This window comes from Nerophis ophidion, linkage group LG05, assembly GCF_033978795.1.
Source record: "Nerophis ophidion isolate RoL-2023_Sa linkage group LG05, RoL_Noph_v1.0, whole genome shotgun sequence".
Lineage (NCBI taxonomy): Eukaryota > Metazoa > Chordata > Actinopteri > Syngnathiformes > Syngnathidae > Nerophis > Nerophis ophidion.
In genome coordinates this window covers 32205959-32232570 of record NC_084615.1, presented here as the reverse complement: position 1 = coordinate 32232570, position 26612 = coordinate 32205959, and the positions used below count along the sequence as shown (strand labels likewise).

Sequence of the window (26612 nt, the reverse complement as noted above, 5' to 3'; positions counted from 1 at the left end):
GCTTCACATTTTCCACATGTTCTTATGTTACAGCGAGAGCTGGGCGATATGGCCTTTTATTATCTCGATATTTTTAAGCCATATCACGATACATGATATATCTCTCGATATTTTGCCTTAGCCTTGAATGAACACTTGATGCATATAATCACAGCAGTATGATGATTATATGTGTCTACATAAAAACATTCTTGTTCATACTGCATTAATATATGCTCATTTTAAACTTTAATGCAGAGAGGGAAAACAGAATTAAGTCAATTGACCAAATCTGTATTTATTAAACAGTTATTAAGCAGTGGCACAAACATTCACGTCATTTCAAAACAGAAAGTGCAAGATTGTCAGAGACCTTTTAAAACAAGCTATTAGTGCACTTTTGTGCATGATGTCACTAAGATGACATATCAAAACAACACTAAATTAAAGTTCACTTTTTGTACAGAATGCCACTACAATAGTTTAAATCAAATTAAGTGCACTTTTGTGCATGATGTCACACAAGATATTTCAATAACTGTCAAAGAAAAATGAGCTGCGTAACAGGAAATCAAATAGTGTGTGTCCTTTGCTACGTGGTAGGTTACTACGGCCGTTATTAAATTCTGTTGTTGACTATTTTTTTTCATACGATCTGGAAATGGTTGCTTTGGCATTTTGTGGCTATGGCACCGAACGGAGATGTTGAAATGCAGTTTCAAGCACTCTTCATTCTCAAGCGTGGGACTTTTCAAATGATGCTACAAATTAGCAGTATGTGCTACTTTTAACGCTTTTGCCGCACACTTGTTCGACATCTTCCCGCTTGAAGCCAAACCACCGCCAGACAATTGATCTAATGTTGTTTTTCTAATTAATTAATTATTCCGTCATTTGTTACCAGATAGGCACTTTCTTTTCCTCCTGTTACCACTCGCACCACTCTGCTAGCATCACAGCTAATGTTACCCATGCTGCTACCTCTCATGCGAGGGCGTATGACGCGACAATATGTGACGTCTGTGAGAAGGAGAGACAGGAAAGAGTGATAAAAGGCTGCAGTGTAATGCCTGCAGCTAAAATCAACTGCGTGAGAACGTATACTCGAATATCAGGATATAGTAATTTTCTATATCACACAGAGACAAACCCACGATATATCGAGTATATCGATACAGTATATCGCCCAGCCCTAGTTTCAGCCTATTTCCAAAATAGAATTAAGTCATTCCTGTTTTCAAAATTCTACACACAATTCCCCATAATGACAATGCGAAAAAAATAAGCAAAAAAATAGCCTTTGCTTAATACTTTGTTGGCAGCAATTACAGCCTCAAGTCTTTTTGAATACGATGCCACCAGCTTGGCACACCTATCTTTGGGCAGTTTTGCCCATTCCTCTTTGCAGCATCTCTCAAGCTCCATCAGGTTGGATGTGAAGGGTTTGTTTTCATCCGGGATGTCTATTTACATTGCTGCATTCATCTTAATCTAGTCAGAGTGTTACGTCAGGCAGAAGACAAGCAGGAGTAGTGTGCAGGTAAGATTAAGGTGTTTTTAATAAATTAAACGTAGGACAAAAAAATACAACACTGCGGACGCTAGCAAGCGTGGGGCTAAACAAAACCGAAATGTCACCAAGGGTGAAAAAAATGGGGAATGCTCGAGTGTGCAAAGATCACTAGAGCGAGGAGAAAACCGGGAGAACGTAACTGTTGCCTTCAGCACACATTGACCCAGCAACTAATGCTGGGTGACAGGAAACTATAAAGGGGAATGATTAACCAAAACACCTGGTGGGAACACTAATTGCAAAACTAAAACAGGTGAGGAGAATCAGTGCCCATGGAAACCAACAAAAAACAGGGAAAGAGGGTGCACCCAGGAAACAGAATAAAACAGAAAAACTAACGAACCCAAATCTTGCCAAGAACCGGATGACGGGTCATGACAGAAAGGTGACCAAAAACCCGATGGTGACTCCACACAGCATTCCTCTGTGTAGAGAGGAGAACTTTCCAGTAGGACAACCATCTCTGCAGCAATCCACCAATCAAGCCTGTATGGTATAGTGGCCAGAGAGAAGCTTTTTCTTAGTAAAAGTTTGCCAAAATGCACCTGAAAGACTCCCAGACCATGAGAATCAAGCTATTCTGGTCTGATGAGTCAAATATTGAGTTCTCTGGTGTGAATGACAGGCGTCATTTTATGAGGAAACCAGGCACCACTCATCACCAGGCCAATACCATCCCTACTACAGTGAAGCATGGTTGTGGCAGCATCATGCTGTGGGGATGTTTTTCAGTGGCAGTAAATGGGAGACTGGTCAGGATAAAGGGAAAGATGAATACAGTAATGTACAAAAACATCCTGGATAAAAACCAACACTTCTCATCCAACCTGATGGAGCTTGCAAGGTGCTACAATTAATAATGGGCAAAACTGGCCAAATCATAAGTACTCGAGGCTGTAATTGCTGCCAAAGGTGCAACAACAAAGTACTGAGCAAATGCTGTGAATACTTTTACGTACTTTGATTTGTAGTTTTTTAGTTTTAAACACGCTTTTCAAATTGTCATTATGGGGTATTGTCTGTAGAACTTTAGGAACAAAATAAATGTTGGAATAAGGCTGTAACATATCAAAATGTGGAAAAAGAGCAGGGATGTGAATACTCTCTCGGTCAGGGGTATCAAACTCATTTTAGCTCAGGGGCCGCATGGAGGAATATATATTCCCAAGTGGGTTGGAATGGTAAAATCAAGGCATGATAACTTAAAAATAGAGACATCTTCAGGTTGTTTTCTTTGTTTCACATTGGCCAAAAATAGAGCAAGCATATTCTGAAAACGTACATCTATCCATCCATTTATCTATTTTCTACCGCTTGTCCCTTTTGGATACACATACCAATTAATCCTCTGGACAAAACAATTCAAATTTGTTGAAAATTCTAAGGAAATTGGTGCAGTTTCAAAAACACAATGCGTTTTGACTTGGTCTCAGTGTATCCACAAAGCCAGAATCAAACTTTAAAGGCCTACTGAAACCCACTACTACCGACCACGCAGTCTGATAGTTTATATATCAATGATGAAATATTAACATTCCAACACATGCCAATACGGCCCGTTTAGTTTACTAAATTACAATTTTAAAATTCCCGCGGAGTTTCTTGTTGAAAACGTCGAGGAATGATGATGCGGAATGATGACGCATATGATGACGCGTGTTTGTGACGTCTCGGGTTGGAGGGGACATAATTAGCGCAGCACCACTAGCGGCTGAAAGTCGTCTCTTTTCATCGCGCAATAACACAGTATTCTGGACATCTGTGTTGCTGAATCTTTTGCAATTTGCTCAATTAATAATGGAGAAGTCAAAGTAGAAAGATGGAGGTGGGAAGCTTCAGCCTTTAGCCACACAAACACACGGTGATTTGTTGTTTAAAATTCTCGGAGGTGAAGCTTTACTATGGATCAGAGCGGTCAAGCGAACATGGATCCCGACCACTTGTCAACTGGCAGTTTTCGGTGAGAAAATTGTGGTAAAAAGTCGCCTCTTACCGGAGATCAGCGGAACTTCTGTCGTGCTGCTGCTGCCGTGACTAATTCCCTCAGAGACTGGCGTCAAGACACCCGTGGACACACCCCTCCGACTATCAGGTACTATAAAACTCACTAAAACACTAGCAACACAATAGAAAGATAAGGTATTTCCCAGAATTATCCTAGTAAATGTGTCTAAAAACATCTGAATCTTTGTTTAACTTTATTTATTTATTTATTTATTTATTTTTTCCCAGTCCTTCGCTATCAATATCCTCAGCCACGAATCTTTCATCCTCTTTCAAATTAATGTGGAAATTGTCGTTTTCTCGGTCAAAATAGCTCTTTTTGTTGGAGGTTCCCATTATAAACAATGTGAGGATGTGAGGAGCCCTCACACGGGTGATGTCATCGTCTGCGACTTCCGGTAAAGGCAAGGCTTTTTTATTAGCGACCAAAAGTTGAGAACTTTATCGTTTATGTTTTCTACTAAATCCTTTCAGCAAAAATATGGCAATATCGCGAAATGACCAAGTATGACACATAGAACGGACCTGCTATCCCCGTTTAAATAAGAAAATCTCATTTCAGTAGGCCTTTAAGTCACAGTCTTTCTGGGATTGAACAAAAACACAACATGTAGACTATCAAATACCTCCGCTGTCACGTCCACCTATCAATCTAGAGCTAACTCAACAAACCGTAAGAAACGGAGGTAAAAACTGTTCAAAAGGGTTAAGTTTACTTTTCTTGTGTTTGACAGAGACATTCTTGGGCAACGAGGGTGCCAAATGACGATGTGTTCGAAGCTGAAGACATAAAACGGCTGGTTTTAGTTTCATGTGGGTCGAGAAGGAGGAGCCACAGTCACCCTTTACTGTGTACCTCTTGTTTGGCCCCGGTATAAACTCTTTGCTTGCCTAACAGAATTGCTATTGTAACATCCAGTGGACACATTTAGAACAGTGGTTTCTTTCATTCCAAAGAAAAAGCAGCTAATTTTTATACTTGGCAAACTCATCACGTCGGCCGGATAAAACCTGTTTGCGAGCCGTACGTTTGACACCCCTGTCCTAGATGCACTGTATATTTGTGATACAGTAGCATGCTCACCCAATCCTGGTGGTTTTGTACTCCACTTTGAGAATGGGTTTACAAGGCTCTGGCTTCTTTCCATCCTTGGGTTGTTTTCCTGAAATAGAACAAAGACAAATGACTTGCGTGGCCTCCATCTTGGACCACTTCCCTCCTTCCTACTGATGCTCCTATTACTGCCCAGCATCTGCACCTAAAATAAGGTCACACTCCAGCAAAAGAATGTAGAGCAGTTCAAAGCGGAACCACAGTCCAATGAAAACAATGCTGACCTTTGCAGACACAAAGTACTCGTCGTCTCCCCCAACACACATAAAGAAGCCGGCCTCATAATAAAGACGTGTATTTGTAAATAACAGTGATTTAAAAAAGACAATTAAAGAACTCATAAGTCTTGCTTGGACCTGTCAAAGGAATTTGCATAATTGGACATTAAATACCAAAGTAATTATGCGGGCCGCATTGGGACAAACAAGTAATTAAAAAGCTGGAGCGCTCAAATCCTTTCGCCAGTCTTTTCCCGTAACACATAACAAGGAACTTCTTAAAACGTCTTCTGTTCTTCTACTTCTGCTTCTTCAAGGTCCTCCGAGAGCTCAGAAGGCAGTGAGGGGACAAAGAAAAGAAACATGGAGCTAATTTATGCATGTGCAGATACTGGGCAAACACAGCTAGAACATCATTGAACTGACAATAATCCTCATAACAATTGTGGGCGAGGGGCATGCGAGGAGACGTCGTCAATGTTTGTCCTTACCGTGGGGGGTGATTGTCTGTATGGGTTTGCCCTGGCCTCTCACGTTCCATATGGTCAACGTCCCATCTGAGTGACTGCAGGTGAACTGTTTGCCCTCGTGGTGCCAGGCAACTGAGTGGATCGCCTAGGAAACCGCAGGGATGTTAGTATACAAGTTTAACAGGATGCACGGCACACAGCACCTCCAATTAACCTTTCTTTTAAAATATATTCATATAGTCAAGGCATTCTGTGATAGACAGTGAAACTGCACTGAGCTTTAACTGGAGAGGATGTCAAACAATACCAGTTATGACATCAGGACGACTCTCACAAATTGGATAATGACACTCTTACACACACACACGAGCACAATTGCCAATTTACATTAAAAAAATGAAAAAAAGCTCTGAGTCAGCACTTTCACAAGAGAATACGCCAATAAGCCTTCATGAAATGTTGATTAAGAGCTGCTCTAATTAAAACAAACAAAACAAATGAACCCCTCTATTTGCAATTGTTCGATTTACGAACCATTAAATCGGGCCAAGCATGCCTCGGTGTGTGAACCATGTCTCTGCATACAAACGCTTCATTCATTCATTTTGAAAGTTGGAGACCTCCACGTTCTTGGTGTGATTGTCTGCCCTTCATCGTGTGTACCTTTTCTCAGTCTTTTTGTCTTCTGATGAAAATGCTACATGCATCTTTGGAAAATATTAGTTAATTGGAAAAAAAAAACATACATATATATATATATATATATATACGCACACACACACACACACACACAGACACACAAACACACACACACACACACACACACACACACACACACACACACACACACACACGCGCGCGCGCGCACACCATTACCATGAATTGATTAATGTGGACCCCGACATAAACAAGTTGAAAACCTTATTCGTGTGTTACCATTTAGTGGTCAATTGTACGGAATATGTACTGAAGTGTGCAATTTACTAATAAAAGTATCAACCAATCAATCAATCCACACACACACACACACACACACACACACACACACACACACACACACACACACACAAATGTTATACATACAAAAATATTTTGAAGCGCATTTGGGGAGACTGGTGACACTGTTTAATATTTACTATTATATATGAACATTTTGTTGAATTGTTTATATTTCATTATATGTGTATTTTATTTACACTGTTTTATTTATTAGGTATTATGCATTTATTTGTAAATTAATGTGATTTTTTTCAACATATTTACTCACTACAAAGTCATATAATATTTAAAAGAAATCCTAACAATAATATAAATAATCATACAATAACATCTATTATTTATTTTATTTTTCTATTTTTTATTACTTTCACTTACTTTGAGTACAATTTCCTCTTAAGTTAGTGTGATAGCATGTTGCTGAATGACAAAATAAATTACCCTCCCAAAAGATTATATTCCTAAAGTCATGCGGAATTAGTAGTGCTTTGTAACAGAGTAGAATAAGCACAGCAAGTGCCAACAAGAAGCTGAAAAATCAATCTTAGGTGAGCTTCTATTGCATGTTGTAGCTTCATCCAATGTAATTAATGTGTCCACAACAATAGCAAAGGAAAGGTCAATTGGCAATCAACGCTTGGTGATGCGGCGCAGCGATACGTTAAATGGTCGTCCTCTTTGTCCTTGCGCGCCGGTGTGGGAAGAAATTCAACTTTAAAAGATATCACACTCCATTCTGCTTCTAACCGCTGGGGGAATAACCTCAAGATGTTTGACGAGAGCAAAGAGAGTGCTCAAGGGTCACTTCCTGAGAGTAGCAAAGAGCTCCTTAGTGGAGGCCCCTCCGACTCCACCTCCAGGTCTCCAGAGAGGTGTCACTGCAGGGCTTTGGAGAGCTGAGATAAGCCCCCGGGGGAGATTCAATACTGGAGGCTGTAATGCCCCAAGAGGAATATGAGGGTATTAGCTTATCTAAGAGGGAAAGATGCGTGGGAGGAGAATCCACTTTCCTTTCCTCTTCTTATCACTGCATGCTTATATAGTAACACAGAGGGGGAGACCACCAGCGAGAGTCTTTGGATAATTTCATTATCTTAAACAGCACTTTGGTACGTCCGTGTTCATGTTGACTGCGTGCGGGTGTGTCCTCGCCTTTTATGAATGAGCTCAATCCCTGATAAACGCACTTTGAGAACTTCCATTACGAGCCAGTCCGGCCGCAGAAACGCCACAAAGTCAAGCAATAAACAAGCAGCTTTCATAGCGTTGGTGACAACCAAACATCCGCACGGTACTCCACTGTGATATTGTGCATTTCAAATACAATATCGTTTGTACAAATTAATCGTGTTTTCATTTGTAGCGCATGAGCATCATGAAGAGCCAAACCTCTGTGTGATCACGCAGGAGCAGAAGCTTGAAGTACCTGCAATTAATTTTCTTTTTGTTTAGAATACAAGGAAAGTGGGCTTTTTTGGTCAACTTACAAATGGTAATCAACCATTACTATATTTATTTATAAACAGTGACTAGTCTGATTATACATTTAAAATACAAAAATTGGCCACCCTCCTCCTTTAATTTGACAGCAACATCTAATATTTTTTTAAGAATGTATTTCCCTGGGTCATCACCAAAACAAAGCCCCTTTTGTCCAGAGAAAATATATTTGTCATTCCAAAAAACATACATAAAACAGAATAGTACATTTAAAATGTATCTCTCTCTTTCTCTCTCTTATATATATATATATATATATATATATATATATATATATATATATATATATATATATATATGTATATATGTATATATATATATGTGTATATATATATATATATATATATATATATATATATATATATATATATATATATATATATATATATATATATATATATATATATATATATATATATATATATATATATATATATATATATATATATATATACACATAAGGGCTTCACAGTGGCAGAGGGGTTAGTGTGTCTAGTGCGTCTGCCTCACAATACGAAGGTCTTGAGTAGTCCTGGGTTCAATCCCGGGCTCGGGATCTTTCTGTGTGGAGTTTGCATGTCACCCCCCTGTGAATGCGTGGGTTCCCTCCGGGTACTCCGGCTTCCTCCCACCTCCAAAGACATGCACCTGGGGATAGGTTGATTGGCAACACTAAATTGGCCCTAGTGTATGAATGTTTTTCCTGCGATGAGATGGCGACTTGTCCAGGGTGTAAACCGCCTTCCGCCTGATTGTAGCTGAAATAGGCACCAGCGCCCCCCGCGACCCCAAAGGGAATAAGCGGTAGAAAATGGTGGATGGATATATATATATATATATATATATATATATATATATATATATATATATATATATATATATATACATGCAGTCGTGGTCAAACGTTGATATAAAGTCATGGCTGTCTTGTGTTTCCAATAATTTCTACAACTCTTACTTTTTTGTGATCGAGTGATTGGTTCTTTTATGAATTTATTATGTGTCTACTGAAAATGTGACCACATCTGCTGGGTCAAAAGTATACATACAGCAACATTACATGATCAATTTTGGTGATGTAGAAAAGTTACAATCAAATCAAATTAGCTTCATAGCATGGCCTCTTAACTTCATGTAAGTGAATATGATTGACAACACCTGTTGATTTCTTTGAGCCCATTTAAATAGGGCTCATGTGATGCAGTCATTCAATGGGAAAGTCATAGGAACTCAGCATAGATCTGAAAAAATTAATCATTGACGTGAAAAAATCTGAAAAGTCACTTGGAGCCATTTCAAAGCATCTTAAGGTCCCAAGTGCAACTGTGCAGACAATTGTTCTTAAGTATGAAGTGCAGGGCACAGTTTTGTCACTGCCACGATCAGGAAGAAAATGCAAGCTCTCACCTGCTGCTGAGATAAAATTGGTTTTGCATCGCCATGGACTGAGAGGCTACCATGCAAGAAGGAAGCCCTTGTTTCAGAAGCAACACCTTAAGGCTTGTCTAAAGTTTGCTGCTGATCACATGGACAATGATAAGACCTCCTGGAGGAAAGTTATGTGGTCAAATGAAACTAAAATTGAGCTGTTTGGCCAAAATACCCAGCAATATGTGTGGAGGAGAAAATGTGAGGCCGACCGTCGAGCAGGGTGGTGGTATTTTTATGCTCTGGGCCTGTTTTGATGACAATGGAACGGGGGTTTTACAGAGAGTAAATGGGACAAAGAAAAAGGAGGATTACCTCCAAATTCTTCAGGTCAACCTAAAATCATCAGCCCGGAGGTTGGGTCTTGGGCGCAGTTGGGTGTTCCAACAGGACAATGACCCCAAACCCGTCAAAAGTGGTAAAATAATGGCTAAATCAGGCTACAACTAAGGTATTAGAACGGCCTTCCCAAACTCCTGACTTAAACCCCATTGAGAACATGTGGACAATGCTGAAGAAACAAGTCCATGTCAGAAAACCAACACCTTTAGCTGAACTGCACCAATTTTGTCAAGAGGAGTGGTGAAAATTTCAACCAGAAACTTGCCAGAAGCTTGTGGATGGCTACCAAAAGCGCCTTATTGCAGTGAAACTTGCCAAGGGAGATGTAACCAAATATTTACATTGCTGTATGTATACTTTTGACCCAGCAGATTTGGTCACATTTTCAGTAGACCCATAATAAATTCATAAAAGAACCAAACTTCATGAATGTTTTTTGTGACAAACAAGTATGTGCTCCAATCACTTGATCACAAAAACATAAGAGTTGTAGAAATTATTGGAAACTCAAGACAGCCATGACATTATGTTCTTTACAAGTGTATGTTAACTTTTGACCAGGACTGACCAATATTACAATGATTTCAAAAAATGCTAAAGAAAGGAAAAAGTATAGTTATGTACTACAATAATATAATAAATACGGGTGTCCCGATATAACTACCGATATTGGACTCTTAAGTATTGGTCGATACCGATATCAGCATGAAATGTTTTCATTATTTTGTAGTGGGAAATGTTAAAAAAAAGGCTAGATCAAGTGGAATGACTCAAAAAGAAGACAATGTTCGTTTTGAAAAATAAAAATAATTTATCATTAACCATCTGAATTGGACTTTTGCTGTCTTTGAGTTGAAGTGGAGTAGTAATTACTGTTTCGTTTTTACCTATATGTAGTTACCACAATATTTCAATTAGTTAAATGGTAAATGGGTTATACTTGTATAGCGCTTTTCTACCTTCAAGGTACTCAAAGCGCTTTGACACTATTTCCACATTCACCCATACACACACATATTCACACACTGATGGAGGGAGCTGCCATGCAAGGCCCTAACCAGGACCCATCAGGAGCAAGGGTGAAGTGTCTTGCTCAAGGACACAACAGACGTGACGAGGTTGGTAGAAGGTGGGGATTGAACCAGGAACCGTCAGGTTGCTGGCACAGCCACTCTCCCAACTTCGCTACGCCCTCCCCAAGTTGAGCTCATGATGCAGTACATTGAATTACGCGAACACCTTTGTTACTGAACACTTTCTACTGTGCTTTTGCCTTGGAGACTTAGTATGTGTAAGTAATATGCAACTATAACTACTTATTCAGGGCTTCCCACACATTCATTTATTTGTGGCGGCCCGCCACGAAAGAATTATGGCCGCCACAAAAATAAATACACACACATATATATATATATATATATATATATATATATATATATATATATATATATATATATATATATATAAAGCAATGGGACTCTGTGAATGGAGCTTGTAGTTACATATTATATAAATATGTAAATATTATATAAATATGTACATAAAGTGTTGTAATTATATTCCAACTCTGCGTTCTTCTTGATAATCGCCGCAGCCGCCGCCGTTGCCTCCTCAGCCCCCCCCCCACCCCCCACCTGCCCCCATGCCCCCGCCGCCCGACCACACCACCACAAATAGATGCCCAACCTGTAGGAAACGTTGTTATTATTGACAGAATGTTCTGTTTTATATTTACTATCAATATTGTTCATTTTATTCTTATGGCCGTGCAACTTGTGTGCTTTTGTGTGCTTAGCCGTTGTGTAGCTGCTAGCTCCTATCGTTGTTCTTTCTTTGGCCTAATGGTCGCCCAGAGTTTTGTGCTAACTTTGCATGCAAACACACCGAAACGCACGCACGCGCACGCACGCACGCACGCACGCACGCACGCACGCACGCACGCACGCACGCACGCACGCACGCACGCACGCACACACACACACACGCACACACACACACACACACACACACACACACACACACACACACACACACACACACACACACACACAGCGTGGCGAAGTTGGGAGAGTGACCGTGCCAGCAATCTGAGGGTTACAGGTTCAATCCCTACCTTCTACCATCCTAGTCATGTCCGTTGTGTCCTTGAACACGACAATTCACCCTTACTCCTGATGGACCCTGGTTAACGCCTTGCATGGCAGCTCCCGCCATCAGTGTGTGAATGTGTGTGTGAATGGGTGAATGTGGAAATACTGTCAAAGTGCTGAGGGCTCCTTAAAAAGAGGTAGAAAAGCGCTATACAAGTACAACCATTCATCTTTTTTTTTACGCACACGCACACACACACACCCACACACACACACACACACACACACACACACACACACACACACACACACACACACGCACACACAAAACTCTCCTCCCCATTGCACTTGGCTGAGTTAACACACCTGGCAAATATTGCACATGCACGTGCAGAAATACAATTTTGCAAGCAAACCAATAAGGTTTGACACAGGTCCAGGGGGCATCACGGCACTCTCTCAACATTATTGTGTTTTCTTTTATTTATAGACCTACGCTGCCGCCTGCTGGAAAAAAGTGAACAGAATGTTGTTGGAACTTGAATGCATGCTCGTCTGTTGTACCAAACATGTTTGTTTGCACAGCCCTTAAAGGCCTACTGAAATGAGATTTACTTATTTAAACGGGGATAGCAGGTCCATTCTATGTGTCATACTTGATCATTTCGCGATATTGCCATATTTTTGCTGAAAGGATTTAGTAGAGAACATCCACGATAAAGTTCGCAACTTTTGGTGCTGATAAAAAAGCCTTGCCTTTACCGGAAGTCGCAGACGATGACGTCACAAGGGTGAGGGCTCCTCACGTCCTCACATTGTTTATAATGGGAGCCCCCAGCAACAAGAGCTATTCGGACCGAGAAAATGACAATTTCCTTATTAATTTGAGCGAAGATAAAAGATTTGTGGATGATGATATTGATAACGAAGGACTAGAAAAAAAAATAAATAAATAAAATAAAGTAAAAAAAAAAAAAGGCGATTACATTGGGACGTATTAAGATGTTTTTAGACACATTTACTAGGATAATTCTGGGAAATCCCCTCTCTTTCTATTGTGTTGCTAGTGTTTTAGTGAGATTAAATAGTACCTGATAGTCGGAGGGGTGTGTCCACCCACGGGTGTCTTGAGGCCATGCTCAGAGGGACGTCGACGGCAGCTGCATGGACGGCGCAAGCTCAGCTGATCTCCGGCAAGAGGCAACTTTTTACCACAATTTTCTCACCGAAACCTGCCGGTTGACAAGTGGTCGGGATCCATGTTCGCTTGACCGCTCTGGTCCATAGTAAAGCTTCACCTCCGGGAATTTTAAACAACGAATCACCGTGTGTTTGTGTGGCTAAAGGCCAAAGCTTCCCAACTCCATCTTTCTACTTTGACTTCTCTATTATTAATTTAACAAATTGCAGAAGATTCAGCAACACAGATGTCCAGAATACTGTTTAATTGCGTGATGAAAAGAGACGACTTTTAGCCGCAAATAGTGCTGGCTAATATGTCCTCTACAGTCTGTGACGTCACGCGCACGTGTCATTATTCCGCGACGTTTTCAACAAGAAACTCCGCGGGAAATTCAAAATTGCAATTTAGCAAAGTAAACCGGCTGTATTGGCATGTGTTGCAATGTTAATATTTCATCATTGATATATAAACTATCAGACTGCGTGGTCGGTAGTAGTGGGTTTCAGTAGGCTTTTAAATCATAATAATAATGAAAAAGGACAGTTCAAATCTGCTTTTCTGCATTATAAAGTCTCCTTCTCAGGGATGGAATAGGAAGTAGAAAGTCATCTCGCAGCCTCCTTTTGTACAATCATCACTTCTAAAACGTATTGAAGCACTGACGTATTTATATATTTTCAGACACCAGCTGCTCTTAGAGTAAACTACTGCGCCCTGCTAACAGTTATACACCTTATTTGTTCATGAATACGTAATTTCAATACCAGCCTTCGCATTAAAAGATACCGAGAAATGACTAGGAAAGCTCTGGTGGAAGAGAAAGGGAAATAAGGTTTGCCTACCTCATCATAAGTGTAGCGATAGTCGGCCTTCTTTGATTTCAGATCCCACAGGACCACGATGCCAGACTCGAATCCAATTATGAGCTGGAAAGGAACGGCGTCCGGGAGCAAGACAGGTAGAAAGAGGATGGAAGATAGCAGAGAGAAGATATTATAAGACCCCGTGATGGGAGGGAAAATAGCTAATACATTTGACATTCATACGGCAGGTAATAACCAGCCTGAACTTTGGTACACAGAATATGACATTTTTTCGATCATAAGCCTGTCCACATCAGAGAGAAATGGACTGATTACTCGCTGAGTCAAGCTGATAAACACGTAGAATACATCGGTTCTTAGTGGACCACTTTAGCTGCTGACAAGCTTGTGTTTATTTAATTGATACCACGTTAAAGCAGCGGTGATGCAACTGGTGATCATCACCCTGTGGCTCTCGATTAAGTCTGTCTGGGATTAAACATTTAATCCCTTCCTCATTTAAGGGAATGAAACCACAGAGCAAAACTATTTGCACATTTTCCTCTCATTAAAATTATTCATATAAAGCAAACTTGACCCTACACACACTGTAATTGAAATGACTATTCAATATAGGGCATGATATGCTACTCACTACTGGTGTTGTCCCGATACCAATATTTTACTACCGGTACTTTTCTTAATAAGGAGGACCACAAAAAAATTACAATATTGGCTTTATTTTAACAAAAAATCTTAGTGTACAGTAAATATATGTTTCTTATTGCAATCAAAGAACAAATTTGTCTTTCAATGAAATATTGAACATACAAGACAAGTCTTTTAGTAGTAGGTAAGCAAAGAAAGGCTCCTAATTTAGCTGCTGACGTATGCAGTAACATATCATATAATTTCTCATTTTATATTGTCAAATTATGAGGGACAAGCTGTAAAAATGGATTATTAATCCATTCTTCCATTCCATCCATATTTTCTGTTTTAACATGTTCTATCTACACATCTGTTCAGATGTAAAAATCACTTATTCTTCTGGTGTTTGAAAACTTTACATTAGTTTTGGATGATACCATAAATTTAGGTATCGATCTGATACCAAGTAGTTACAGGATCATACATTAGCCATACTCAAAGTCCTCATGTGTTCAGGGACATATTCCTGAGTCTATAAACATAATATAAATTGTAAAAAAAACAAAAAATTATGTTGTGATGCCAAAAAATATTGACGTAATCATAGTAGTTTCGACTAGATACGCTCCTGTACTTGGTATCATTACAGTGGATGTTAGGTGTAGATCCACCAATTGTGTTTGTTTACATTGTGTTGCCATGGAGGCGAGAATTAGTGATTTAGCAGTAGCTAAAACACTGCCGACTGGGGCTGGACTAACGAGCACCTCTTCCTGAGGGCATTTCAGTGTTATAACTTCACGTTTATCTTTAGTTTTTAAGCCAAAATGCGCCCATTCTCCCTTTTCTGTCTACACTATGTGTCTGCTTGTAAGTACTCCGTGTGTGTGCACTGCGGCACATGCTCCTCTGCACGAAAAACAGCATTGTAACAACGTGACGAGGACGACGAGGCGGTATAATACCAAAAATGATTAATTAGTATCACGGTACTATACCAATACAGGTGTACTGTACAATCCTACGCTCTACTATACCTCACTAAACTCAAGAGTACTACAACAGAAGACATTGGGCATACATTTTCAAACTCGACTGAGACAGCCCTCGCAAAACTGACTAATGATCTATTGCTAACGATGGACTCTGATGCGTCATCTATGTTGCTGCTCCTCGATCTTAGCGCTGCTTTCGATACCGTCGATCATAATATTTTATTAGAGCGTATCAAAATACGAATTGGTATTTCAGACTCAGCCCTGTCATGGTTTAACTCTTATCTTACTGATAGGATGCAGTGCGTCTCCTATAACAGTGTGACCTCGGACTATATTAAGGTAACGTGTGGAGTTCCCCAGGGTTCGGTCCTTGGCCCTGTACTCTTCAGCATCTACATGCTGCCGCTAGGTGACGTCATACGCAAATACGGTATTAGCTTTCACTGTTATGCTGATGACACCCAACTTTACATGCCCCTAAAGCTGACCAACACGCCGGACTGTAGTCAGTTGGAAGCGTGTCTTAATGAAATTAAACAATGGATGTCCGCTAACTTTTTGCAACTTAATGCCAAAAAAACGGAAATGCTGATTATCGGTCCTGCTAGACACCGACCTCTATTTAATAATACAACTTTAACATTTGACAACCAAATAATAAAACAAGGTGACTCTGTAAAAAATCTGGGTATTATCTTCGACCCAACTCTCTCCTTTGAGTCACACATTAAAAGTGTTACTAAAACGGCCTTCTTTCATCTCCGTAATATCGCTAAAATTCGCTCCATTTTGTCCACTAAAGACGCCGAGATCATTATCCATGCGTTTGTTACGTCTCGTCTCGATTACTGTAACGTATTATTTTCGGGTCTCCCAATGTCTAGCATTAAAAGATTACAGTTGGTACAAAATGCGGCTGCTAGACTTTTGACAAGAACAAGAAAGTTTGATCATATTACGCCTGTACTGGCTCACCTGCACTGGCTTCCTGTGCACTTAAGATGTGACTTTAAGGTTTTACTACTTACGTATAAAATACTACACGGTCTAGCTCCAGCCTATCTTGCCGATTGTATTGTACCGTATGTCCCGGCAAGAAATCTGCGTTCAAAAGACTCCGGCTTATTAGTGATTCCTAGAGCTCAAAAAAAGTCTGCGGGCTATAGAGCGTTTTCCGTTCGGGCTCCAGTACTCTGGAATGCCCTCCCGGTAACAGTTCGAGATGCTACCTCAGTAGAAGCATTTAAGTCTCATCTTAAAACTCATCTGTATACTCTAGCCTTTAAATAGACCTCCTTTTTAGACCAGTTGATCTGCCGCTTCTTTTCTTTCTCCTATGTCCCCCCCTCCCTTGTGGAGGGGGTCCGGTCCGATGACCATGGATGAAGTTCTGACTGTCCAGAGTCGAGACCCAGGATGGACCGCTCGTCGGGACCCAGGATGGACCGCTCGCCTGTATCGGTTGGGGACATCTCTACGCTGCTGATCCGCTTGAGATGGTTTCCTGTGGACGGGACTCTCACTGCTGTCTTGGAGCCACTATGGATTGAACTTTCACAGTATCATGTTAGACCCGCTCGACATCCATTGCTTTCGGTCCCCTAGAGGGGGGGGGTTGCCCACATCTGAGGTCCTCTCCAAGGTTTCTCATAGTCAGCATTGTCGCTGGCGTCCCACTGAATGTGAATTCTCCCTGCCCACTGGGTGTGAGTTTTCCTTGCCCTTTTGTGGGTTCTTCCGAGGATGTTGTAGTCGTAATGATTTGTGCAGTCCTTTGAGACATTTGTGATTTGGGGCTATATAAATAAACATTGATTGATTGATTGAAACACTTTTTCTGCAGGCGAGCTACTTTTCAGTTGACCATGTCGAGGGGATCTACCTCATTCATATATGACCATAGAAGTTGTGCTAGCTGTTCAAAGTCAGGACTCAGGGTGGACCACTCATCTGTGAATCAGTTGGGGACGTCTCTGCACCGCTGACTTGTCTCCACTCAAGATGGCGCAACTATGGCCTGGATTCTCACACTATTAACTGGATCCACTCGATGTCCATTGGTGGAGTGGATGACCCACCCAGGTGGTGGGTCCCCACATCTGCGGTCCCCTTCAAGGTTTCTAATTGTATCACATTGGGTTGAGTTTTTTCTTGCCCTGATGTGGGATCTAAACCGAGGATGTCGTTGTGGCTTGTGCCGCCCTTTAAGACACTTGTGATTGAGGGCTATATAAATAAACTTTGATTGATTGATTGACGATCATGTTAAGCGACACAAGACAGTGTATGATATGCTTCTCTCTACATTCCTCAGGAAAAAGAATACAAAAATACATGAGTTCCTTTTCAACCGCAGAAACTTGAACATTAACTACCCCCTTTAAATAAAGTTCCCCCTGTGTTTCCACCAAAAACTACCCAGGTATATATAGTTCTTCAGTCACTCTTAGGAGTTCCTGCCAGCGAACTGAGTCTTTTAGAAGGTTCCCGGAACCTTTTCGGGGGTGGCCTGTTCTGTCGAACGTTAATTGTTTGAACACATTTGGGGCATTCCTAAAATGTATTTTACGAACACAGCACCGCCATTTACAGAATGTTAGATAACTTGTTTATTTCTTATTTATGTGTGTTCCTATTACAACAAACTTGACAACGGACGAACTTCTGATCAGTGGAACTATCTTGCAGTGTTTTTACTCAGCCTTAGTCTTCCAACTATATGCAGTTTAATGTTGTTCATTATTTTGACAAACTTCATACGCGAAGCTACGAGAGAAGTGGAAATATTCTTTTAAACATATTTACGGAGGATATGGGAATAAGCGGTAGGAAATGGATGGATGGCTATGAAGCTGGACTCAAAGCAACGACCTCAGCTGCTTACTACTCTGAGACTTTGTTGGAGAAATGTAAAATGAAGGTCACAGCACACGAATGGAATGAAATGACATCCACTATTAACTATCTACTTTATAAAAGTAGTCAGTGACACTCCCTTTGTGTAGTTATTAACCTCAACCCGAGTGAGCAGAATGCTAATGCTAACAAGTAAATGTATTTATTATTTATTGTTATTTACAGCTGAAATGGACCAAAAGTAACTGCCTGACCCTCATTAATTCCTCATTTACTTAGAGGACGACTTTCTGAGTGTTGGACAAGCCTGACTTTTTATGAAAATCATATTGTTGTTATTATATTGTATATTGTTGCTATGTATTTCATTTACTTACTTTGTTGGAAAAGAACCCTGGCCTATGGGTTATACTTGTATAGCGCTTTTCTACCTTCAAAGTACTCAAAGCGCTTTGACAGTATCTGTCAGTAAACTCGCCATGAAAACGCTAAAACATACCGGTGTAGTGAAGTATGTATACACCCAAGGAACTTTAGTTATTGGAGGGTTCCGATCGGACGGTTTTTCACAGGACACATTTCCTGTGTTGTTTTTTCCGGAAGAGGAGATGCTGCTCCGTTATTGATTTAAGTAAAGTCAGAATGTCATTAAAACAGTTAGCTCCATCTTTTGACACTTCTTCCACTCCCGTCCATGCACGCTACACCGCTACAACAAAGATGACAGGGAAGGAGTAGACGCCGCTGAAGGTGAGCCACGTAAATAAGACCGTCTACAAAACTGGGCATCCTGAAGTGACTGTCAGAAAGCGGCTTGAAGATGATCTGTAAAACATCATCTATGCAACATTTTACATCTTACATGTTATGTAGACCACAAGGAAGTGTTTTACATTTAGAAAAAAATATATATGACATGACTCCTGTAATGCGCCTGATATATGAAAAAAGATCAAAAAGAGACCATTCATCTGCAGTGCGCTTTATAATCCGGTGCGCCCTACGGTCCGGAAAATACGGTATATACTTTTATTCCCAGCCAAGTACAAGCTAATTGTGACTGGCAATATTTATATATACTGCATATGGATAAATCCCTACGGCCATTACACAGGAACCAAAGTTTCCTGAACTTTCGGTGGAGAAAATACCAATTGTCCCTAAAGCTGATGAAGATGAAGACACCCATATAATTTTTTTCTTGATAATTTGTTGTCTGTGCTACTGTTTCCTAACAAATACCACTACATAGTGTCAATGTTATCAAACCCCATTAAGTCCAACTGACTAGAAATGTATCACACAGTCCAATAAACTCTACTAAACACCCTGTATAATTTAAGGGGGTTCAATTGAAGCACCACCCAATTTGGTACACACCTTTAGGGGACACGAACATGTGTCGACAATTTGAGCAAGATTCTCTGATAAACATAGTTGGCGTAAATAAAAAAAATGGTGCTGGACTATCCAGGTTCCACTGTCTCATTACTTTTATTGAAATATGAATCAATATTGTCCTTTACCTTTGCCTCATCCATGGGGTTGTCACTGATATGGACGACTGGTCCAGGGTGAGCCTTGGAAGACCTTTGGGAAAAACAAAGGGAGAAAAGAAGACACTGAGCAAACATTTTGCAATCAGGTATAAGTAACTCCCATCCAATGACGCCGGACAGGGTTGGAGGGAGACGAGAATGTCTCTGAACCTGTGGATGAGATTTGCTGGTGAGAACAGAGCTGTCAATCACAGACAACCCCGTTGAAAGACACCAGCTCACTGAAGTGTGTGATGGACGGCTCTGTGAGGATCTGTAGTCCCTGGTGACTAGAAGTATACTGTGCTGCTGATGCTGTTCTTTCATCACCCTTCACTGAACTCAGGGGGAAGCAAAGAGAAGACACTGGACTCCATTTTTTTTAACAAAACTGCAGACAAAGAGAGCCATTTAACATTACGCTAAGCTATTCAAGATGGTGCATGGCATGCTGCTTCCTACCATTCCTCAATGAACTCAAGAGGAATAAAGCAAGACAAGTATTTTTCAAAAATCTGCAGACAAGTACAAGTGCCATCACATTAGGGTTGTTTCGACACCAGTATTTTGGTACCCGTACTGGTATCAATCCCTATATAAAAGGGAGCACAAAAAAATTGCATTATTGGCTCTATTTTAACAAAAAATCATAGGGTACATTAAACATATGTCTCTTACTGCAATCGAAGAACAATTTTGCCCTTAAATAAAATAGTGAACATACTATAAAAATTGTCTTTTAGTAGTAAGTAAGCAAACAAAGGCTCCTAATTTAGCTGCTGACATATGCAGTAACATACTGTGTCATTTATCATTCTATTATTTTGTCATAATTGTAAAGAACAAGCTGTAAAAATAGATTATTGATCGACTTGTTCATTTACTGTTACTATCTGATTATTTTCTGTTTCAATATGTTCTATCTACACTTCTGTTAAAATGTAATAATCACTTATTCTTCTGTTATTTGGATGCTTTACATTAGTTTAGGATGATACCATAAATTTAGGTATCGATCCGATACCAAGTATTTACAGGATCATACATTGGGCATAATTTAAGTTCTCATGTATCCAGGGACGTACTTTCTGAGTTAAAGATTTTTTTTTTTTAAAGGAAAAAAAGATTTTGAGAAAAATATTGATACAACTATATTGGAATTGACTAAATACACTATTGTACTTGGTATCATTACAGTGGATGTCAGGTGTAGATCCACCCATGGCATTTGTTTACATTATGATGCCGGTGAGCTATCGTATCCTGCTACGGTGTGTAGTGAACCATGATTAGCTATTCCTCATCTTGCAGGATGATACCTGTTAAAAAAACTCACTTTATTTGTCACCATGGAGACCCAGGATTAGTGATTTAGAAGAAGATAAAAAACACTGCCGACTGTGGTTGGACATTAGCCGCTAAGTAGCTAGCCATTCTTTAAAGCACCTCTTCATGGGGGCGTTTCAGTATTAAAGTTTCGACTTTATCATTAGTTTTCAAGCCAAAATGCGTCCATTCTCCCTTTTCTGTCTACACACTGTGTCTGCTTGTAAGTACTCTGTGATTATGCACTGCCGAACATGCTACTCTGCTCGTAAACCCGCAATGTCACGACATGAACCGGTACTTTTCAAACAGAGTAGAGTACCGTTTTTGTTTCATTAGTACCGCGATACTATACTAGTACCGGTATACCATACAACCAACCTTACATCACATTATGCTAAATGATGCTAGATGGTGCATGATATGCTGCTCACTAATTAACCCTTTTGAATTCAACAGGAAACAAAAAAAAATAAATATTGCCAACACTTTCACAAATCTGCAGACAAATAGCAACATCTCGCTAAACTAGTCAAGATGGTGCATGATATGCTGCTCACTAATTAACCCTATTGAATTCAACAGGAAACAAAAAAAATACATTTTGCCAACATTTTCAAAAATCTGCAGACAAATAGCAACATTACGCTAAGTCAAGATGGTGCATGATATGCTGCTCACTAATAAAACATTTTGAACTCAAGTGAAAGCAAACAGACTTTAGGCCACAATTTTCACAAATCTGCAGACAAATAGATGCACTACAACATCCTGTTAAGCTATGCAAGATGGTGCATGACATGCTGCTCACTAATCAACCCTTTTGAATTCCACAGGGAGCCAACAAAATACATTTTGCCAACATTTTCACAAATCTGCAGACAAATAGCAACATCTTGCTAAACTAGTAGTCAAGATGATACATGATATGCTGCTCACTACTAAACCTTACTGAACTCAGGAGGAATATAACAAGACAGCGGGCCAAAAATGTTCACAAATCTGCAGGAGAATTGACACCATCACGCGAAAGCCTGCCGAGATAGTGCATAATATGCTGCTCTCTACTATACTTAGCTGAACTTAAGAGGAAGAAAACAAAACATTGGGTCCAACATGTCCACAAATCTGCAGGCAAATAGATGCACTACAACATCTCGTTAAGCTATGCAAGATGGGGCATGATATGCTGCTCACTAATGAACCCTTTTGAATTCAACAGGAATCCAACAAAATACATTTCGCCAACATTTTCACAAATCTGCAGACAAATAGCAACATCACGCTAAGCTAGTCAAGATGGTGCATGATATGCTCCTCACTAATAAAGCCTTTTGAACTCAAGTGAAAGCAATCCAAAGACATTTGGCCATAATTTTTCACAAATCAGCAGACAAATAGATACACAACAACATAACGTTATCCTAGTCAAGATGGTGCATGTTATGCTGCTTGCTACTGAATTTAAAGAGAAAGAAAGGAAAGTGGGACCAAAATTTTCCAAAATCTACAAACAAATCAAGGTGCCATCACATTGTGGTAAGTTATTCAAGATGGTGCATTATATTCTACATTCCTCAGCAGGAAGAAAACACAAAACATTGGGTCCCAAATTTTCACAAATCTGCAGACAAATTGAGGCAACATCACATCATGTTGAAGCTAGCTGAGATGGTGCAAGATATGCTTGCTGTTCACTGTTATACTTCGCTGAACTCGACAGTAGAGATTTTGCACTTATGAACTACAGAAACAGTCAGACTCAAAAGGAGGTTTATTGGCAGCTAACAGTATGTCTTATGTCTATATTTAGCCTGATGGCGCTGGAACCATATCACAGCTGCAGCTGGTAGCTTTTTTTGTGCGTTATCTGATCTCACTCCGCTGCCTTCACACACATGTGATACACATATACACAGGCAGGATGGCAATTAAGGTCCATCTTAACACCCACTTTGTAAAACGCACAACCGTAACAATCAATTACCCTCTCGCTGAAATTACAAATGCGACTCGTCCGCTGGTGCCATATGGCTTATTTCCCCCTTTTTTTAATAAGACTTTAGGCACAAATGCTCTCATGTTTTTCGCCTGCGAGGCTTGGTCTCGTTGTAATGTATTTTTACAGTAAATTAAGCAGACGTCAATGGTGTTTGTGCACACGGACCCTCGGGGTCAAATGTTTGAAATCCATATAAATGAATGATTGCATGATACCCGGTGCAACCGTCCTTGTATAGACACATGCTTGAATGCATCATCCAAACAACCTTACAACTTAGTATCGGGATGTTTCCTCTGAAGTACTACAAAAACATATATTAGAGCAAAAATAGCATTAAACTACACTGCATCTGCCCCGCTTTACTGTGGTGTCCCCCAGGGATCTATTTTAAGCCCCATCCTGTTCGCTCTTTATCTCTTCCCTCTTGGAGAGACTCTTAAGAAACATGGAGTGTTTTATCACTTTTATGCAGATGACTGCCAAATTTATATGACAATTTCAAAAGGCCACGGTCCCCTGACACCCCTTCTCAACTGTCTATGCGACGTCAAGGATTGGTTAGCCCAGAAATTTTTAATAATGAATGAGGGAAGAACGGAAATTTCAGTTTTTGGTCCGGCCCTCAATGACTTGGGACCATTGCAAAATTATGTGCGTCCCAAAATCACCAGCGTTGGCGTCACTACAGACAGTGATTTTAAACTTGACAAACAAGTCAATGGCGTTTTAAAATCGTGTTTTTATCACTTTCGTCTTTTAGCAAAGGTTAAACCGTTTTTATCTTTTAACCTTTTTGAACAAGTCATGCATGCTTTTATTTCAAGTCGCCTGGACTACTGCAATGCAGTTTATGCTGGCATTAGCCAAACAGCTCTCTCCCGGTTGCAGTTAGTCCAGAACGCGGCAGCACAACTTCTAACAGGGGCCAGGAAACGCCAGCATATCACCCCAATTCTTCAGAGTTTTCACTGGCTCCCTGTTCATTTTAGAATTGGTTTTAAAACATTGCTGTTTGTTTTTAAATCTTTACATGGACTGGCACCTCAATATATCTCGGACCTCATCCAAATTTACATTCCTGCGCACGCTCTGAGGTCCAAGAGCCAGCTCCAGCTCATGGTGCCCAAGACCAGACTTAAAACCAGGGAAGACAAGGCCTTCTCTGTGGTCGGCCCTAAGCTCTGGAACACTCTGCCCCTCCATGTTCAAACTGCTCCCACAGTGGAGTGTTTTAAGTCTCGTCTTAAGACCCACTTTTATTATTTGGCTTTTAACACTACGTGAGTTGTGTGGTCCTCTGTCCTCTGTTGTCCTCTGTGTTTTTTTATACACTTTGATTTCTATTTTACTGTTTTAATTGATTTTACCCTTTAAAAGTGTTTATTATCATATGTATTTTATATTGTTTTTATATTGGTTTTATATGTATTTATTTTTTGTTTTTATTCAGTCATTAGTGAAGCATAATATTGTTTTTTAATATTGTTTTTAACATGGCTGTGCAGAACTTTGGAAACGTTCTTGTTGTTTAAATGTGCTATATAAATAAAGTGGATTGGATTGGATTGGTGTATCTAAATTTGAGTTATTTTACGCAGTAACACCACAGGGGCAACATTTACAAACCCCAAAACCAGTGAAGTTGTCTGTCACGTTGTATAAATGGTAAATTAAAACCAAATACAATGATTTGCAAATCCTTTTCAACCTATATTCAATTGAATAGACGGCAAAGACAAGATACTTAACGTTCGAACTGGTAAACTTTGTTAATTTTTGCAAATATTAACTAATTTGGAATTTGATGCCTGCAACATGTTTCAAAAAAGCTTGCAGGAGTGACAAAAAGGACTGAGAAAGTTAAGGAATGCTCATCAAACACTTATTTGGAACATCTCACAGGTGTACAGGATAATTAGGAACGGGTAGGTGCCATGATTGGGTATAACTATAAAAGCAGCTATTATGAAATGCTCAGTCATTCACAAACAAGGATAGGGCGAGAGTCACCACTTTGTGAACAAATTCATGAGCAAATTGTTTAAGAAAAACATTTCTCAACCAGGTATTGCAAGGACTTGGGGGATTTCACCATCTGTGGTCTGCAATATCATCAAAAGGTACAGAGAATCAGGAGAAATCACTGCACGTAAGCTGCAAGGCTGAAAACCAACACTGAATGCCCGTGACCTTCAATCCCTCAGGCAGTACTGCATCAAAAACCGACATCAGTGCATAAAAGGTATCACCACCTGGCCTCAGGAAAAAAATCAGAAAACCCCTGTCAGTAACTACAGTTCGTCGCTACATCTGTAAGTGCAAGTTAAAACTCTACTATGCAAAGCGAAAGCCATTTATCAACAACACCCAGAAACGCTGCCGACTCCGCTGGGCCCGAGTTCATCTAAGTTGGACTGAAGCAAAGTGTAAAAGTGTTCTGTGGTCTGACGAGTTAACATTTGAAATTGTTTTTGAGCTGCTACCTTACCGTGGTAGAGGAGTTTGCGTGTCCCAATGATCCTAGGAGCTATGTTGTCTGGGGGCTTTCATGCCCCCTGGTAGGGTCTCCCAAGACAAACAGGTCCTAGGTGAGTGATCAGACAAAGAGCAGCTCAAAGACTTCTATGGAATTACAACAAAATGAACCCAGATTTCCCTCGCCCGGACGTGGGTCACCGGGGCCCCGCTCTGGAGCCAGGCCCGGAGTTGGGGCACGATGGCGAGCGCCTGGTGGTCGGGCCTGTCCCCATGGGGCCCGGCCGGGCACAGCCCAAAGAGGCAACGTGGGTCATCCCTCCAATGGGCTCACCACTCATAGGAGGGGCCATAGAGGTCGGGTGCATTGTGAGCTGGGCGGAAGCCGAAGGCAGGGCACTTGGCGGTCCGATCCTCGGCTACAGAAGCTAGCTCTTGGGACGTGGAACGTCACCTCACTGGGGGGGAAGGAGCCTGAGCTAGTGCGCGAGGTAGAGAAGTTCCGGCTAGATATAGTCGGACTCACCTCGACGCACAGCAAGGGCTCTGGAACCAGTTCTCTCGAGAGGGACTGGACCCTCTTCCACTCTGGCGTTGCCGGCAGTGAGAGGCGACGGGCTGGGGTGGCAATTCTCGTTGCCCCCCGGCTCAAAGCCTGTACGTTGGAGTTCAACCCAGTGGACGAGAGGGTAGCTTCCCTTCGCCTTCGGGTGGGGGGACGGATCCTGACTGTTGTTTGTGCTTACGCACCAAATAGCAGTTCAGAATACCCACCCTTTTTGGGTACACTCGAGGGAGTACTGGAAAGTGCTCCTCCGGGTGATTCCCTTGTCCTACTGGGGGACTTCAACGCTCATGTTGGCAACGACAGTGAAACCTGGAGAGGCGTGATTGGGAAGAATGGTCGCCCGGATCTAAACCGGAGTGGTGTTTTGTTATTGGACTTTTGTGCTCGTCACGGATTGTCCATAACAAACACCATGTTCAAACATAAGGGTGTCCATATGTGCACTTGGCACCAGGACACCCTAGGCCGCAGTTCCATGATCGACTTTGTAGTTGT

The 26612-nt window shown here is 40.7% G+C and overlaps 1 protein-coding gene across 6 annotated transcripts in view; it reads right to left on the bottom strand.

Moving 5' to 3' along the window:
• Positions 1–26612, bottom strand: part of stxbp5a (syntaxin binding protein 5a (tomosyn)) — a 285142-nt gene that overhangs the window by 76961 nt on the left and 181569 nt on the right. For all 6 annotated transcript variants that reach the window (XM_061900584.1, XM_061900583.1, XM_061900587.1 and 3 more), the window contains exons 6-9: positions 19732–19795; positions 13740–13823; positions 5380–5503; positions 4641–4719 (exon numbers count right to left, since the gene is read on the bottom strand). In XM_061900584.1, coding sequence (XP_061756568.1) covers positions 4641–4719; positions 5380–5503; positions 13740–13823; positions 19732–19795 — 351 coding nt within the window. The remainder of the gene's footprint in view (positions 1–4640; positions 4720–5379; positions 5504–13739; positions 13824–19731; positions 19796–26612) is intronic.